Source organism: Malaya genurostris, chromosome 2 (assembly GCF_030247185.1).
Source record: "Malaya genurostris strain Urasoe2022 chromosome 2, Malgen_1.1, whole genome shotgun sequence".
Lineage (NCBI taxonomy): Eukaryota > Metazoa > Arthropoda > Insecta > Diptera > Culicidae > Malaya > Malaya genurostris.
The window spans coordinates 268193431-268211092 of NC_080571.1; the positions used below are offsets into that span (position 1 = coordinate 268193431).

At 37.1% G+C, this 17662-nt stretch overlaps 1 protein-coding gene across 2 annotated transcripts in view; it reads right to left on the reverse strand.

The window, feature by feature from the left end:
• LOC131429926 (villin-like protein quail) overlaps nucleotides 1–17662 on the reverse strand; it is a 39163-nt gene that overhangs the window by 5139 nt on the left and 16362 nt on the right. Inside the window, exon 1 of one of the 2 annotated variants that reach the window (XM_058594454.1) lies at nucleotides 14907–15308. The exons of the other annotated variant lie outside the window; for it this stretch is intronic. Within the exon in view, the coding sequence (XP_058450437.1) occupies nucleotides 14907–14969 (63 nt within the window). The 5' untranslated portion in view covers nucleotides 14970–15308. Of the gene's footprint in view, nucleotides 1–14906; nucleotides 15309–17662 lie in introns of those variants that run through there. 2 annotated transcript variants of the gene reach the window in all.

The window sequence follows — 17662 nt, forward strand, 5'->3', positions numbered from 1 at the left end:
GCCATATTCTCCCGAACGAACTTATCGGTGGTCTGCGGGGGAAGGTCATGCACGCGTACTTCTATGGCACTGTCCACCATGTGCACAGGGATTCTGTATTTAATGTTATCACACTCAACGCTTTGCACCTCATTGTTAACCGAAGCGAATGCAATCGCATCTCTTTCACGTTTAAACATAATGTACACACAGTTAGACACTTTGTTAAATTGAATCTCACTTATATTATTAGCGTCTAGATGCATTCATTCTTTAAGTAAGATTTCAATTTCATTTGCTGCTGGTCTAACTTTGCAACGCTTGAAATCTATACAAATTGAATTCGGTCTTGCAGGCCATGTTTCAGGCTTTGTTAAATCGTATTTGACCATTCCGTATACGCTATTGTTCACTGGCGTATTGTCTTTGTTTCTGTTGTGTCGACCGTAAACGATTTTCGACTGCCTCGGGTGAGATGCGAGCACGAACTGTATAATTATTATTAATCACACAATACACTAAGGTCTTTTTTATGCGGTCTTTTTTTATGCGGTCTTTTTTTATGCGAATTTTCAGAGTTCTGCGGTTTTTTTTATGCGGTACGTAAACTCGACCAAAAAAATGACTTCAGTGTATATGTCAATATTCTTTGCTGGTTTTATTGATATTGCTCTACCAACACGGTTGCTGAATAAATTTCAAATACATCAACAAGTATGAAATTTTGATGCGACCGAACAAACAAACTCATTGAAATTCTTTTATTCTTTCTGTCATACTTCTAGTTAAGTGTCTATGATTTTTATCAATCGCTGTGCAAGTGCAATCAAAATCAAACTTTGATAACAGACTTCCGTACCGGCACTGTGATACGGAATAGCAGTGTTGTGCTTTCTTCATCCTTACCAACACATGTGCGTATCGGTGTGGCTTATAATCCACCTTTGCTTACCACATATCATTAGACTCCCGAAAGTTAGAAAATCCATAATTCCCAGCGGTTGGTGCACTCAAGCTCATATAAATTGACTAAGATTATCAGTGCGTAAGTTAAATCGTTTGAAGGCATAATGTATCAATACTCATATTAGGCAAATTTATTAATTTCGCTAATCAGCTCGCCCTTCGTGCACTTTAGTTGATCACATCAGAAATGATTTCCTGATGTAGGAAATGTAGGAAATCGGAGCAAAATAAGAGATTTGCCCCCCCCCATCGGTGGTTTTGTGAGCAAAAAAAAACAAAGCTGAACTTCATCTACGAATCTCCGGCGAATGCCCCCTTGGCAATAGTTGGTAATCTCTGTTGTCATGTATGGCAATGAGGCATGAAACAGATTTTCGACATCTTGTAGAGTTCGAGAGAAAAGTACAGTTTTCAAAAAGTTGATGAAAAAGAGCTTATTACAGTATGCTGGACATGTTGCACGAATGCCGAATGGAAAGAAGACCTTTGTAGAATACCAGAAAGAGGTCATCGACTAAGGGGCAGATCTTGCAGTTACAAAGTCTATAAACTTACTGTTTTAAAGTCCTGTAACCTTAAAGGTAATGCTTCATATCTTAGAAACAAATGTAGGGATTTGATGCACAGTAAAGACTGTCCCAGAAAGTATGGACGCACTTTGATTTCGCTGTAAATAATTCACAAGTGTTAAATATTCAAATTGTATTCGATATACTGATAATATTAGACTACAACAACAGAATATTATTCTCAACATTTGCTACTTAGCCATTGTAGACTAGCTGGCGTAAATTCTTGCGAACGTTCCTCATTAAATTCCGTACAGACTTCTTGGCGACAAGTTTTGACACTTTTTTCCAATCTTTTTCGAACTGTTGAATGGTTTCGGCTGCCGAGACATGTTTCCTAAGATGTGGCTTCGTTGATGCCCAAAATTCCTCAATTGGTCGAAGTTGTGGGCAATTTGGATTCATGTCTTTTGGGACGAAAGTGACATTTTTGGTAGTATACCATTCTACCGTTGATTTCGAGTAGAAGCAAGATCTGACCAGAAGACAACAGGAATCATGGGTAGAAGTCGTTTTTGTAAACATTCCTGTTCATTGAAGCGGTGGTGATGAAGGGTTTCGCAATCTTACCGCAGCTACAAATTGCTTGACAGACCATAGCTCTCTTACCAAATTTTTCGACTTCAATCGATGTCTCGGACTGGTTTAACACTTGCCCTTCTCGCACCGTATAATATTGTTGTCCCGGTAAGGATTTGTAATCGAGTTTCACGTAGGTTTCGTTGTCCATGAATTCAAATTTCAAATTTCCAGCAAAAATCGTATTGTACATCTTTCGAACCCTCGGCCTGATCGATGCTTCTTGTTTCGGACTACGTTTTGGTTGTTTCTGCTTCTTATAGGCTCGAAGATTCAAACGTTCTTTAGCACGAAGATCATTCGACTTCGAAGTGCCCACTTTTTTGGTCACATCCCGAACTGAAACCTCCTTCTTTCACTCGAACGCCTTTAGTATACGTTTATTCAACTGAAGGTTAGCAGGACCTTTTTATCGACCCGTTTTCGGTTTATCCTTAAAAGTGTTATCCTCACCGAACTTCCTGATTGTATTTCGCACGGCTTTTTCACTTACTCCTTCCATTTTTGCTGTCTTTCTCAGTGACAGTCCGCGTTCTGTGCACCACTTGTACACAATTTTTCGACGTTGTTCTGCTGAAAGTCCACGCATTTCGGAACAAACTAATGAAAACGAATAAACGACTGCACAAGTGGTTAGAGAAGAGTGTAAACAACAGGAGGCAGCCATAAAAATTGACAGATTCTGAACCATTGTGAAATGGCAGCGGTTTTTGGTTGCGTCCATATTTGCTGGGACAGTCTTTAGTGTCTCAAGCACAGTATTATAATTAGATCGATATGAAGGTAAATAATAATGAGGGTGTATTCTTTTGCGACAGTACAAGAAAACTTTTTTGCAGTCATAGCGATGGGAACAAGGTAAAGCTTCAAATATGCTGAACAATAGACATGTTTCTTTTCTATACCAGAGCAAAGCAATGTCTTGGCATTACATTCATTTTGTGGAATTTTGCCATTCTGTTTTAACCGACTTCGCAGCCGATTCTTAGCGTTCAGAATCATTGCATGGCTAGTACTACGATCCTACTGACAATGTGAATCCTTCTAGGTCGGGGCTCTAACATATGACAACTGGCTTGTAAGACCAGCGCCGTATGCATTGAACCGCCAATTCAAACCTCTTTTCTATATCAACCATAGTCAGTTTAACTACAATTATCTCGAGCTCAGATGTAAGAGATGCAACTATAGCACTATTTGCAAGCATGCATGCTCGAGGCATTTCACGCATTTGCTTCTGTTTTTTGTTCATTATTGCTAGATATAATGCGTATGTACTGTTATTTCAAAGTCGATGTACTGTATTTTTCTTTTGGATTTTGACGCAAAAAGTATTGTAGTCGCAGAAGTAACCCACGCATTTCAACTGACACTGAAAAATAAAAAGAAGAACGCACATTTTTACGCAAAACAATCCACCTTTTTCGAGGCTATTCAATTTGACTCGATTTGTTTTTGTTCACAAAAGGCAAGAAAATTTTCGAGCACGAAACTCCTAGACAAGACTGAATGAAATATATTACCGTTTTTTTCATAAAAAATTATTAAATTGTGAGATATCCAAGGAGTCAATCATCCGATTTTGTTGGAATCTAACAATATTTGGCTATCAGGAAGATTGAACTTAAAAATCGACGATTAAATCTGCCCAAACAAGTAATCCCAAAACCTAACGATTAGTGTCAGGATAGAACTACGGGCATTTGGTTATGGAGAAGAGGTCCAATAAACTAATAATGTTGAAATATGAGTAAAATATTGTACTTTGTTCTTACAAAGTTTGAAGAGATTTGGATTTAGAAAGCACAAATTTTGTTTAGATTCCATCACGTTTCGCCTTCGGCTTAATAGTGTATACATTGCATCTGTTTAGCGGTTTAAATTGAACTGCTAGGCGGAGATAGCAGTTTAATTTGAACTGCTTTTTGCGCCGATGAGCCGAACATGAAACGTGATGAATTCGAAAAAAAAAAATAAATTTGATTTCATTTGGTGATGCGAAAATCACCCATTTTATCATTCTTTTTTAAATTTGCCAATTAGTAGCGTGCACTAAAACTGTTACAAAAATGTGGTGTTTCTACACATTGTCACGCGTAAAAAATAATCGTGTCATATCGAAAAGCTAGCATCACCTAATTTCTTAGTTTGGTCACGTTTCTTGACCAAATTGACTGTCAATCATTGCACCGAGTAGGTTTTGTTATGTTGAAGATTGTAAAAAAATTGTATTACTGGATGACGTGAATACGAATAAAACTGACATGATTTTACACACTTTGGAAAATTATCTTTAGTTTAAACAAATTCTATACCCATTTATTATAAAAAAAAACATAATAGAAATACATTTATGTTGAATTTTACCAATATTTTGGAATAATTGCCGTTATATTGATACTGTAAGTAAAATTATGGCGACAACCGCCGTATAAAATGTAAAAAAAATCAAATGAAACTAAATATTTTCATTTTATGTATTTGTATTTTTGTATTTTCATGAGGAAGGGCGGAAGTAAGTGTCAAACATATTCGGTAAATTGTTGTGTCTGAATCATATGGCAATGTATAAGTCATAAAAATATGAGGATACAATAAAACAATTTTTTTTAGGATCTGCTCGGTTTTGACTGTTTGAATTGGGAAAGTCGAAAATAATAACTGATCGAATTCGTCAGCTCATAGAGTTGTAGTAAAAGGAGTGTATCGATAAGTAGTTAGCAACATTCAAACAGTTATTACTCTGAAATGGCTTAATCTTTTGCTGCGTGTTTTGCGGTGACATGTTTGTTTACATGTCAATAACAGCTGCGCAATCGATTGGTTTCCGTACGGTTTATCGTTTCAATAATGAGTCGAATTGATCCGGAAACGCGAAAGAAAATTCTGCACACTTGGTGCTCAGAAAGTGGTGTCACGTATAACGAAATTGCAAAACGGGTGAAAGTGCACCACACCAGTGTCAAAAATACTATCGAGAAGTTCAGTAAGACCCTTTCCATGAAGGATTTGCCCTGATCTGGTAGGAAAACGGGTCCCAGCCAGCCCGGCCGGGACTTAAAAGTGGTTGAGTACATCAGGAAAAACCCATCGGCGTCGACGCGGGATTTGGCCAAGCAATTCAAGCATCGGGATAATTCAACGAATCAAAGTTCGGAACTCCCTGAAAACGTACAAGAAACAGAAAGGCCGAAAAAGTCCCTGGTACAGCAAGTTCAGGCCAAAACAAGAGCGCGAAAAGTGTATAACCGGATTCTACAGAATAAAGACGAATGCATCCTGATCGACGACGAAACCTACGCCAAAGAAGACTCTCGAGCGCTGCCCGGACCGCAATATTATACGAAATCGGTGTACCAGGACCTGAACGACGCTGACACCACGGTGACTATGGAAAAGTTTGGGCAGAAGGTGTTGGTCTGGCAAGCAATTTGTACCTGTGGTTTGCGGACGTCGATTTTCTTCACGAAGGGCACAATTAACGCCAAGGTGTACGAGGAAGAATGTTTGAAGAAGAGAATGCTGCCACTGTACAGAAAGCATAAGGCTCCTCCTCTCTTCTGGCCGGATTTGGCTTCATCCCACTACGCCAACTCCGTTCTACAATGGTTGTCAAAAAATAATGTACAATTAGTGGAAAAGGACATCAACCCACCAAACTGCCCGGAAAGTCACAAAAGTAACTGTGCAGAATTTAATGAAGAATGTTAAGTCCAAAGTGCGAGCGTTTCACAGAAACTAGGATTATCTTCAATATAATCAGTGAAATGCATAAAAATGTAATTTTTCTACAATATATCGGAAACTGATGTCAAAATATGTTTTTTTTTCGCTTTTTTATTCAATAATCAATGTTGCTAACTACTTTTCGATACACTGCTTATTGTTATGAATAGTCAAATTTTTACTACTCGTGTTGTCTAATGGGAACTACTATGTATCTGAGTATTGAACAGTTTTTTAAGGAATTACATAGATGATCAGTCGACAACAAAATCTATCACACTCAGCATACACATCACTCGCTTATGAACCGAATGATCAGTACACAACTCATGCCAAATAACAAAGTATGAACAATTTCGCTATAGGCGAGAAAATTATATATAAGAAAACTTTTGGTTATAAATTGAATAACTGAAATGATCATCTTAAACAACATGCACAAATATGTCGTCCTCATATTAGTCAATTAGAAATACTCATGGTTTATAACCATCTCTCTGTTTTACTAAGGAACAAAATATGTCGTAAGTTCACAGAACTCACTAATCTATATTCACTATTTCTATGTATCGGTTTTGTCCCGGGTTGGCGGTTCAATGCATAGGACGCTGGTCTTACAAGCCAATTGTCGTATGTTCAAGCCCCGACCCGGAAGGATTCTTAGTGTCAGTAGGATCCATAGTACTAGCCATGCAATGATTCTGTACACTAAAATCGGCTGCGAAGTCTGTTGATACAGAAAGGCCAAATTCCACAAAAGGAATGTATGTAATGCCAGACTTTACTTTATGTATCGGTTTTGCACGTTACGCTTAATGCGATGCTTCATGTCAATACATGTGTTTGGAATTTTGCGCGCCTTACTTTGGTAAAGATTTTTACCTTAAGGCTTGTTCATACCAAACATTTTAGCAAACTTAAACTTTGAGTTATTTTTGAATATCCAATAATACTGAAAATTGTATCATAAATTGCTGAACATATTTCCGATGGTGTGGAGAAGAAATTTGGTTGCTGTCCTAAACACAACCAGAGATATTCACGATTAAGTTCTACACATTCTTGTACAAGGTAAATTTTGAAAATGCGCCCCATAGTAAAGTAAGTCGTATTCACGACAAAAGTTTTAATAAGACTATTTCAATGACAAGAGCTAGACATTATCACACCACTAGGTGGATTAAGAAAAAGTTTTCATTTATTGCAGTTACATAAATGTTTACCGTTAAGCATGTATAGCTAGTACGATCTTATACTACGTCAAAAAAGAGCGCCAAACCAATAAAGCTATTCACATAACATCATTGTGGTTTTAGTTTATAAAACATGTATTTTATAGCATGTTTTCCCCATGTTCACTTCGGGTGCTTAAATAAAATCGAGGAAACAGGAGAAAGTAAAATGAGCGGCATTTCAATCGCTACAAACAGAGTGAGCGTCGCTTTAGTTGAACGTAATGCAAAATTCAGATTTCGTATGAAAAATGTGATGATTTGATTGTCTATATCGAAACATTATAATTGGAGATGGAAGACAGAAAAATTAAAAAGAAACATGAATCAAAATTATAAATTCGGTAGCTCAGAATAAGAGTACTCAACATCGCTCTGTTTGTTCTAATGTATGGAAGCATTGCTTGTCTGTTTATAGTTCTTCTAGCTTTCGTTTCTGGTGGTGTTTTGACAAAATATTGTTTGAGAAGCTCTTATCTTTCAGCGATTATTTTTTTTTATTTCGATTCGTTAAGATAGTGCAGATAGATAGTCTTTATGCCCGTCTAAAAAACTAATTCTTTGCTGCCATTGCAAGAGTTTGATTAGTCGTCGTCCTTCCGTAATGTATGTGAAGCATCAATGGTAATAAGGGCAGTATCGCATTGTTGATAGAAATAAATAAATCACTAATGATTATCTAACCCAATAATTCCAATGATAGGTTATTAATCATTCGAAGATTTTTGTACCAATATTTCATGCGGCAACAACCACTCAGTGGCAAAATTCCTGCATCCATCTGTGGAAGGCTAACATACACTTTATCCTGCTCGAAAAAACTGAGTAATTGAATCTAATGGGGTATTTAATTCGATTGCTTAACTTCACGTGAGAAAAGGCAGCAAACTTTTCATCTTAACAAACATCAGAAACGGCACAAAACATGTGAAATTTCTGGTCTACCGGATGGATAATGACAGTTTAAATAAAACAGGAAATATAGAAAATTCAACTGCCACTCCGGTTTTCTCGCAGTATTATGTAGTCAGTTGATGCGAAATGACAGTCATTTTACTTTCGTTCAAAACCGGCTGCAGGTTGAAATAGCACTTTGTAGTGCCAGCCAGTGTTGAACCATTTGTGTCCAGTTATTCAGCTCGATGTATGTCCAGTATGTTGTTCTGTGGAACGACGGAACAGGTTTCAGAGGTGGGTTGGGTTTAGTTTGATGAAGTTTTCGTCCAAGATGATTTGTGAAGTTAGGTCTTTAATGCCTCAAATTGAATTTGATCAGCAAAAGCATACTCTGAAATTATATTATTTAAACTTAAAAAATGTTACGTGTACGTGGAACTGTATAACTGAATGTTAGGTGAATAAATTAGGAAGTTCGACTTCATTAAATTTCACACGGCGCTAAGTTTTCCTCTACAATTGTGGCAGTGCTTTGAATAGCTCAAACATGGCAACATTTTCCGACGTTCCCTGTGTAAACATGCTGCCTACGGTAAATGCACCCATCAATCAGTTGGTGCGCGTCTTATGGCTTGTATCAGATGGAAAGAAAAGTGGCTGAGGGGGGGAGGGCACGCATGAAGATATCGTTTTAAATCATTTTTGCCGCTTCACTGGAGGATACCAAGGCCCTTGGGGTTTCCTTCCATGGAAATGAAACACTTGCATACGGTTACTGCCGGTTCTGTCTGGCTCTTTTTCTATATATGCAAATTAAGCTTTGTTTTATGTGCATCTATGCCGTTGGAGTGCAAGCGGAAAATGAACTTTTCCTCCACGGACAGTATACTTTCGCGAATTACTGCCCATAGGCGCCTACGGTTAGGAAGTATGAAGTTCACTCAACTAGAGTAATATTTTTTCGTGTGCACCGCGCCAACCACAGGAAATGATAGTATCGGAAGCCGTTGAGTGAAAAGTGGTTTAATAAAAACCCGAAAATATGACATATGTCGAAGCAGCTTGTCTAGCGGTAGGGTTCTTCAACGATTCTAAAGCAAATATTTTCAAAATGTGTGCTGTTTCAGTATCGCATTCGGAGTTATTAGGCGTCGTTACAATTGATTTTGCTCACTCACGCCGAAACCTGATGCGATCCTAGATGGCGGTGATAATGGGTTTGCGATATTCATTGACGAATATCAATAAGTGTCGGCTAGCCTGAAATGGAAATCGCCAAACGTTGTACTATCTCGTCTCGTTATAAAATTGAATTGATAAGGTTTTCTTATTATTGCAAAATTGGGATCGATAAATGCGGAACCATTTCAATAGGAAATCAAGGCTCAAGCTTTGAAATTTTGATCCGAAAATCTGTTTTTATTACAAATTGATTATTTGGTTCTAGAAATGCTATTTTGCTAACTGATTTTTACATACTTACAGTCGCAAAATTGAATGCACATAGTCAATTATAGTGTAAGAACTATTTAATTTTACTCTTAAAAGATTGGAGTGCAACACAAACCCAATCTTCTCTTACGTAAGTAACTTAAGTACTTCGGTGAGAGAAACTAAAAATAGCCAAACACTTTCATCAAATAGTACATCGAAACTAACACAAGACAGAAAAACCCTTCTACGATGTTTCAAATCTCAAAAACAATCAACAGCAAAAAGAAAACAATGACGACGACACGATGGATGATGGGGCGAAAAGTGAACCGATAGCTCCTCTGGAATCGCTAGCTGATAATGACATTACCTTCCTCAAACGGGTGGGGCGATACCCAAACAATCGGGCAAATACCACCAATTCACGCATGTGTAAAAGGTTTCACTTGAGAGCACAATCCGGGTGAGCTCTGTGAGAGCATTCAATGCAAAATTTGTAGCGCTGATTATTGAGTAATTTGTCTCAGTAAACGCAGCATTTGTCCAAATCATTCAATGCACAGTGGGAAAAACCCAGGAAACCCGCAAAGAAATCGGAAACCATGGAAAAAAGCAACAAACAAGAGTGGTTCTTATGTAAAAAAATCCAAAAAATTCAATGGAATGGTTTTTAATGGCCTCACGAATCGCCATCCAGCTCGTTTTACCCCAAATGCCCAGCAGCTTTAGGGTTGCCTGTAGTATTTGTTCTGTAAGTTGAAAAGAAATCGAGTAAGGTCTACTGAAATAGCTTGATTTTATGTAAAAATGTCTGGAGAATCGAATGGAAGAGTGTACACTGGCCGCACGAAACGTTTCGGTGGCTATTTTACCCCATTTCCTCCATTTCATGATATCTTATTGTAAATCGTCTTTAAATCTCGGTAAAACTTGTTGGAAGTTTACTAAATCTAGTTTATCTTATGTAAAAAAGTCTGTAGAATCGAATGCCAGAACTATTTTACCACAATTCCCCCAATGTGTGAAATTTTCATCTAAATCACCCTTAAGTCTTAGGCGAACCACGTTGAAAGCATACGAAAACTATCTTATATTATGTAAAAAAAGTCTGTAGAATCGAATGGAAGAACCTACACTGGCCGCACGAAACGTTCTGATGACTATTTTACCCCAATTCCTCTACTTCATGATATTTTATTGTAAATCGTACTTAAATCTCGGTAAAACTTATTGGAAGTTTACTAAATCTAGCTTATCTTATGTAAAAAAATCTGTTGGCGTAGTGGGCTGAAGCCAAATCCGGCCAGAAGAGAGGAGAAGCATTATGCTTTCTGTACAGTGGCAGCATTCTCTTCTTCAAACATTCTTCCTCGTACACCTTGGCGTTAATTGTGCCCTTCGTGAAGAAAATCAACGACCGCAAACCACAGGTATAAATTGCTTGCTACACGAACACCTTCTGCCCAAACTTTTCCATCGCCACCGTGGTGTCAGCGTCGTCCAGGTCCTGGTACACCGATTTCGTATGATATTGCGGTCCAGGCAGTGCTCGAGAGTTTTCCTTGGCGTAGGTTTTGTCGTCGATCAGGATGCATTCGTCTTTATTCTGTAGAATCCGGTTATACAGTTTTCGCGCTCTTGTTTTGGCCTGAACTTGCTGTACCAGGGACTTTTTCGGCACCTTCTGTTTCTTGTACGTTTTCAGGGAGTTCCGAACTTTGATCCGTTGAATCATCCCGATGCTGGTGTTGAACTGCTTGGCCAAATCCCGCGTCGACGCCGATGAGTTTTTCCTGATGTACTCAACCACTTTGAAGTCCCGGCCGGGCTGGCTGGGACCCGTTTTCCAAACAATCAATCGAAAATTGTGATAACTGAGCGTACCTATTGTAAAAACCCCTTCTTAATCCACCTAGTGGTGTGATAATGCCTTTCTTTTCTTTCATAACATATTTCATACTTTTATTAAATAATTTCGGATACTAATTTAGACACCAATTGATTCAGATTGATTCGAGTAGTTCACAAAAGCATGCTTCAGTGTTTATGTCACACAGTCAGCATCATTTTTTAAAACTAGTGCTTGACATTTGCGTTGCCTATTGTTTGAGAAGAGTGATGCTAATCTAAAACAAACCCCTCTTAGTCCACTTAGTGGAATTTTCATATATCTTGATAAATTACCAAATCACCGCTGCCCGGACCGCAATATCATGAAATTTTCGAAATCGAAGAATAATTTTGATACCAAAAGGCTTAGAATTGCATGAAACGTCCAGATTTATTCTCACCTCGAAATTTTTTTTTTTGAAAATATCGACTTTCTGGGACTTTTCAAAATTTTTCTAAGTACCAGAAAGTCGATTTTTTCAAAAAAAAAATTTTTTTTGGGATAACACTAAATCTCGACGTTTCATGCAATTTTAAGATTTTTGGCATCAAAAAATTTTTTCGATTTCGGAAATTTCATGTACTCCCCTCTATGGTGCTTTTTCAAGATCGAAAATTTTCAAACTTTACCCGCTGGGCAGCACCCCTTACCCATGTCCGATTTAGCTCAAATTTTGCATGAGGACATTTTTCAATGTAATTAAACTTTTGAGCACTAGCGCTTTACGAAATTAGAGGTGATCCCAAAATATTGGCACTCTTGTATGTATAAGAGCGGTAAAAATCAACGTGTTTTGTCGGTTACGTCACTTATACCATCATATCTCTGAAACCAAAAGTCACAGCCATTTGATTTTTGAACTTGATCGATGGCCTGACAGTAGCTTTCAAACGAGCCCAAGTTTGTTAAAATCGGTTCACCCATCTCTGAGAAAATTGAGCGCGTATAAATACAACGCGTTTTGTCGGTTACGTCACTTATACCACCATATCTCCGGAACAAAAAGTCACAGCCGTTTGATTTTTGAACTTGATCAATGGCCCGACAGTAGCTTTCAAACGAGCATAAGTTTGTTCAAATCGGTTCAACCATCTCTGAGAAAATTGAGCGCGTTCAAATATCTTCTAAAAGTACACACACACACACACACACAGACATTTTCCGATCTCGTCGAACTGAGTCGAATGGTATATAACACAATGGCTCTCAGAGGCTCCGTTCAAAAGTCAGTTCTTCCAGCAATTCTAATATCTTTCTATGGAGAAAGGCAAAATGTGGCAGGCGTTCGACGCTTATACACCAGACTTTTTTTTCTGTGGGGTTATATAATAAGTAAAGTTCACTCCATCAAACCGAAGAACATCGACGAATTTAAAGGTATTATATGAGCTGAAATAGCTGCAACAAAGCGCGATATGCTAATCAATGTTAAAATAGCTGCTATTGAGTATCGACGTTGGTTTACAAATCTGATTTGAAATTGTGTTATAGAATATGCTTTGTTTGTTTGTGAAAATCGACTGAAAAATGGCGGAGTTGTTCAAGTTTGAAAAAAAAAGATACATCCAGCTGGCGCATCTGTTTTGCGAATAGTGTAAACTTTTAGTCATAATTTGAAATTTCGATATTTATTTTCTGAAATGTAATTAAATTTCATTCAACAGACGAACCATTCCAAAATTCGACAAATAGAATGTTTGTTTAGTGCTGAAAAATGTTAATAAATAGTATGATAATTGCAATTCAGTAAGCAAAAGAACAAGTTATACTTATTACTTTTACATTAATTGATAGCTCTCGTTGAGGCGAATTACGTTTTATTCAAATACTAAATTGTTTTTTGTTGAAGCATTTATTTAATTATTGAACAACCTAATATTTTATATTTTCATCACCGTAACCGTAATTTTTCAAATCAAGAAATTGTAGTACATAATTTGGAAATGTTGGTTAAATTCTGGAACTAACATTAAGATTATTTTGTTTAGTTCTGCGTGCACATTTCACACATATTCATATAAATAGGGATTTTTATAAAAACAAAATGTTCTCATCCGAATTGGTATCAGATTGCGATTCTAAACCGTATTTACAGCTTATTTTTTCATGCAGTGTATATCGAGATGTATTCCATATATTTGGGGTTGTTTGGATCAGTTTACTGATTTGGAAAACTGTCATATGTGCATTAACAAAATTGTAGTGTATTAGTGACCTTTTTTGCCACCGCACTTTACTGTGATGTCCCTCGTGAATCGCAAAAGTGATCTATATTGATATATAGTATATTTGGTAAAATCAATGTTTGACTAATGTCGTTTTCGCTTGATGTCAAACCTAACCCAGTTTCCACCCTAATTACTGTCAAGTCGTTTATTGTTTGAAGCCACTTTTGAACCTAATTTCAACGTCATTGAACTGAAAATCGAATCATTTCCGAGCCTGGTTTTTATGTCAGGTTTGCTAAGATCCCCGTTGCTAAGTACGAAACCAACACAGTTTCGTTAAAAGTGTTTGTTTGAAGAAACTACTCTGGGTCAGATTCAGTTTTCTCAAGCGAAAACGACATAAACGTCAAGTTATACATTGTACCGAGGTACAACCATTTAAAAAGATGTTGCTCAACTGCCCGATTTCTCGGTTTAATGCATAGATCGCTGGTCTTACGAGCCCCGACCTGGAAGAATTCTTAGTGTTAATCGGATTGTAGTATACTCGCCATGCAATGATTCTGTACGCTATGAATCGGCTGCGAAGTCTGTCGAAACAGAGAGGCCAAATTCCACAAAAGTAATGAAATGCCAAGACTTTGCACTGCTCAACGAGAGTCAACTTTCAGGTCTGTTTAATGGTTAAAGTTGAGCTGATATGCATTGACGAGTTGAAGACGAAGTATAACGATTGCAGCACAGAAGTGAGTTTTTAGTAGAATTGATCATTACGCAACTATCAACATGGTTTACTCTTCAAATGTTATGGCGTTTTCGTTTTTAATTTGCACTACACCGGTGCAGTGCTACACTGAGGCATGAATAAACGAACAAAAATGACGAAAACATAAACAGTAACCATTGACTACAATTAACGATTCCATTGCACAGAGCTACACCAAACTTTTGATGAGTGCTACACCAGTGGTATCGGTGCAGAAACAGTGTAGCACTGGTGTAGTGCAATTGGTAAAAACGAACGGTTTAGGTGCAGCTTTCGCTACACCGGTGTAGTGCAATTTAAAAACGAAAACGACATTAGTTAGGGTCAAGGAATATTCTATGGCAACCGTTATTGCTGAAAAATTAAATTACTGTTATATTGGAATATATGTTTGATATTTAGAACAAGGTAAATATGCAAAAAAATCTGCGAAAAAAATACTAGCTGAACAACTTAGAATGAAATATTTGTGTAATCATTCACATGAAATAATATTGAGGACTTGCTTAATCGATACTTCCTTAGATTCTGAAATCTCTTAGTCCATTTTCATTACAAACTTTTCAAATAAATTCTGGAATATTCACTTATCACTTATTGTCCGTAGAAAAGTTCCTCTGCAACCAAAAAATATTACATACGAGCACCCATAATACTGTATGTACAACATATTCGATCAGATTTGGCTGAAATACGTACATAATCCTTCTGACTGATATCCAGAATCTGCATTTTGCTGTTCACACCTTTGAGTTCGATCATTCGTTGCACATACGTTAAACTCAAAAAAAGAAAAGCACTACGCTATATCAAGCGGATTTATTATCTACTAATTTAAACAAATTTATCACCACACTGACGAGCTGTTCTAATTCTGTTAACTATGTCAACAAAGTACTACAAAACTACACAAAAAATATCACAGTGAACTGCGTTTCGCTGCATGAATCAATTGTTCACTCGATCCGGAGCAACCTCATTGCAGACAATCTTCTTCAGGCTGGGGCCGTACACGCCGAGGAACCGCTAGGATGATTGGATGCAATTGTTCTATCCGACTACCGCTGGAGCTACGGAGAGCCCGGTAAACATTCCGCGTCGAGCAGTGGAACCGAAATGATATGCACATCGTTCCCAAAGCCATTCGCCGCTAGAAAATGTGAATCGGAGAAAAATGTCGGTACCTACATATCCGCAACGGCACGGTTTGTTATACATAGAAAAGTGGGTACCAAACAATTTTCTTTCGACTCTCTTGTCTGCTTTGACTCGCATGTTTCCCGAGCCACATCTTCTACTGACGGGTGAATTGCTCGCGTGCGGCAGGTTCTCTCAACTCGCTGTTTATGTTTATTTATTTTTTTCAGTGAAAGAGGGGTTTCTCGCTTGTTTTCAAGTCCACTGGAGACGAAGTTTTGGGAGAATGCCACGGATGAAGAGGTGTTGGTAGAAAAAAAACAAGTCGTTCGTGGTAAAGGTTAAAACACCATGTTCCTATAGCTGTGCATCTAGACATGACAAAGGGTAAGCTGTCAAAGACTCATGGCGGTGATGTAACGACTTCTAAAGTATTATTTTTCCAGTATGGTTTGATTGCCGTTGATCTTTAATGCTCTCATTCGTAGTTTTAGTTAAAGCTAGCATAATCAAATTGGGTTTGACTAATGTTAAAACGGTATCCGTCACTATTTTTTGTTTTTGCTTGAGATTCGGAATTAGTATTATCAGTCAAATTCATTCCCTCAAAAATACAAGCAAGATAATAAAATGCACGTAGAAAATAAAACCTAATTTCGTCGCCCGAACAATAAAAATTACTAGATTATTATTGGGTTAAGTCGATGTTGAACAGTCGTTCGCACCGCACGCGTCTAGCTCTTGGCTCCTGGCTACCTAGAGTTTCATTGATTCAAGGCTTCAGTCTTTTTCAAGGCTACCTGGATAATTAACAGTCTTTTTAAAGACTAACAATTAGTCAGCCTTTCTCAAGGCTATACAAAGAGTGATATTCTAATATAATCAGTCTTTTTCAAGACTAAGAAATTATTCAGCCTTTTTTGAGGCTAGCTACTCAAAGAACTATTCTTCGAACTAATCAGTCTTTATTAAGACTACCACAAAATCACTCTTTATCAAGATATTCATATAGAATATTTATATTCCTTCAATGCCATTCGCTTCTTTAAACGAGGTCGATTTAGACGATATAACTGAAAATAAAATGATCTTCCTACAAGATCAACTTTTTCAAATGATCATCCGAATGAATTCGACTTCATCACTTTTTGAAGCATTTGATATCGGATTGCCATTATTTGCAAATAATATTATAATGAATTTAAAATTTAACAGTGATGTGTAAAAAAATATTTGAATATTTTAAATTGGAATGCTCGATCTTTAAAATCGAGTGAAGATAAATTTTATAATTTTCTCAAAGTTCACAAAATTCATATTGCCATTGTGACAGAAACTTTTCTTAAACCAAATGTCAAATTGAAAAGCAATCCACATTATGTGGTTCATCGATTTGACAGGTTTACTGGAATGGGTGGTGGGGTTGCCACGGCAAATTAAACATCGAATTTTACCTTCTTTCAATACTAAAGTTATTGAAAGCTTGGGAATGGAAGTTGAAACCATTCATGGAATTTAATTCATCGTTGGAGCATATTTGCCATTCCAATGCACCGGCGAACAATTAAATTTCTTTAAAGGCGATTTGCAAAAACTCACAAGATATCGACCAAAATTTTTCGTAATAGGGGACTTAAATGCTAAGATTGTCCAGTGGAATTGTAGGCAAAACAACAGTAATGGTAAAATATTTTATAATCAACTCTCAGCTGATTACTTCACAGTTCTTTATCCCAATAATCTGACTTGTTTCTCTTCCGTGAAAACCCCGTCCACAATTGATTTGTTTCTAACAGATCAAAGTCACATTTGTAGCGAACCGATTACACATGCTGACTTTGACTCAGATCATCTTCCTGTAACATTCAGACTTTCCAACGAAGCTGTAATTAATCCAATTAGTTCTATATTCAACTATCATAGAGCTAATTGGTTAGATTACAGATCTCAGATTGAAAATCATGTGGATCATGAAACTATTTAAGAAAATTCTGCGGACATCGACACAGCAATAGATAATTTGTATCATTACATTACCATCATTACCTATTATCGATGACAATCTTCAACTGCTCATTCGCTTGAAGAATGTTCGTCGACGACAATATCAATATTTTCATGATCTTTATATGAAAAACATAGTTAAGGATTTACAAAAAGAAATTAAACATAGATTTGCATTTACATTTGCGAAATGAAAATTTCGCTAAAGAAGTTGAACAAATTAAACCATATTCTAAAACTTTCTAAGGTTCTTAAGAAACCTCAGAAAAAATTCCTGTTCTCAAGGAAGGAAATCAAATACTTCTCACAAATGG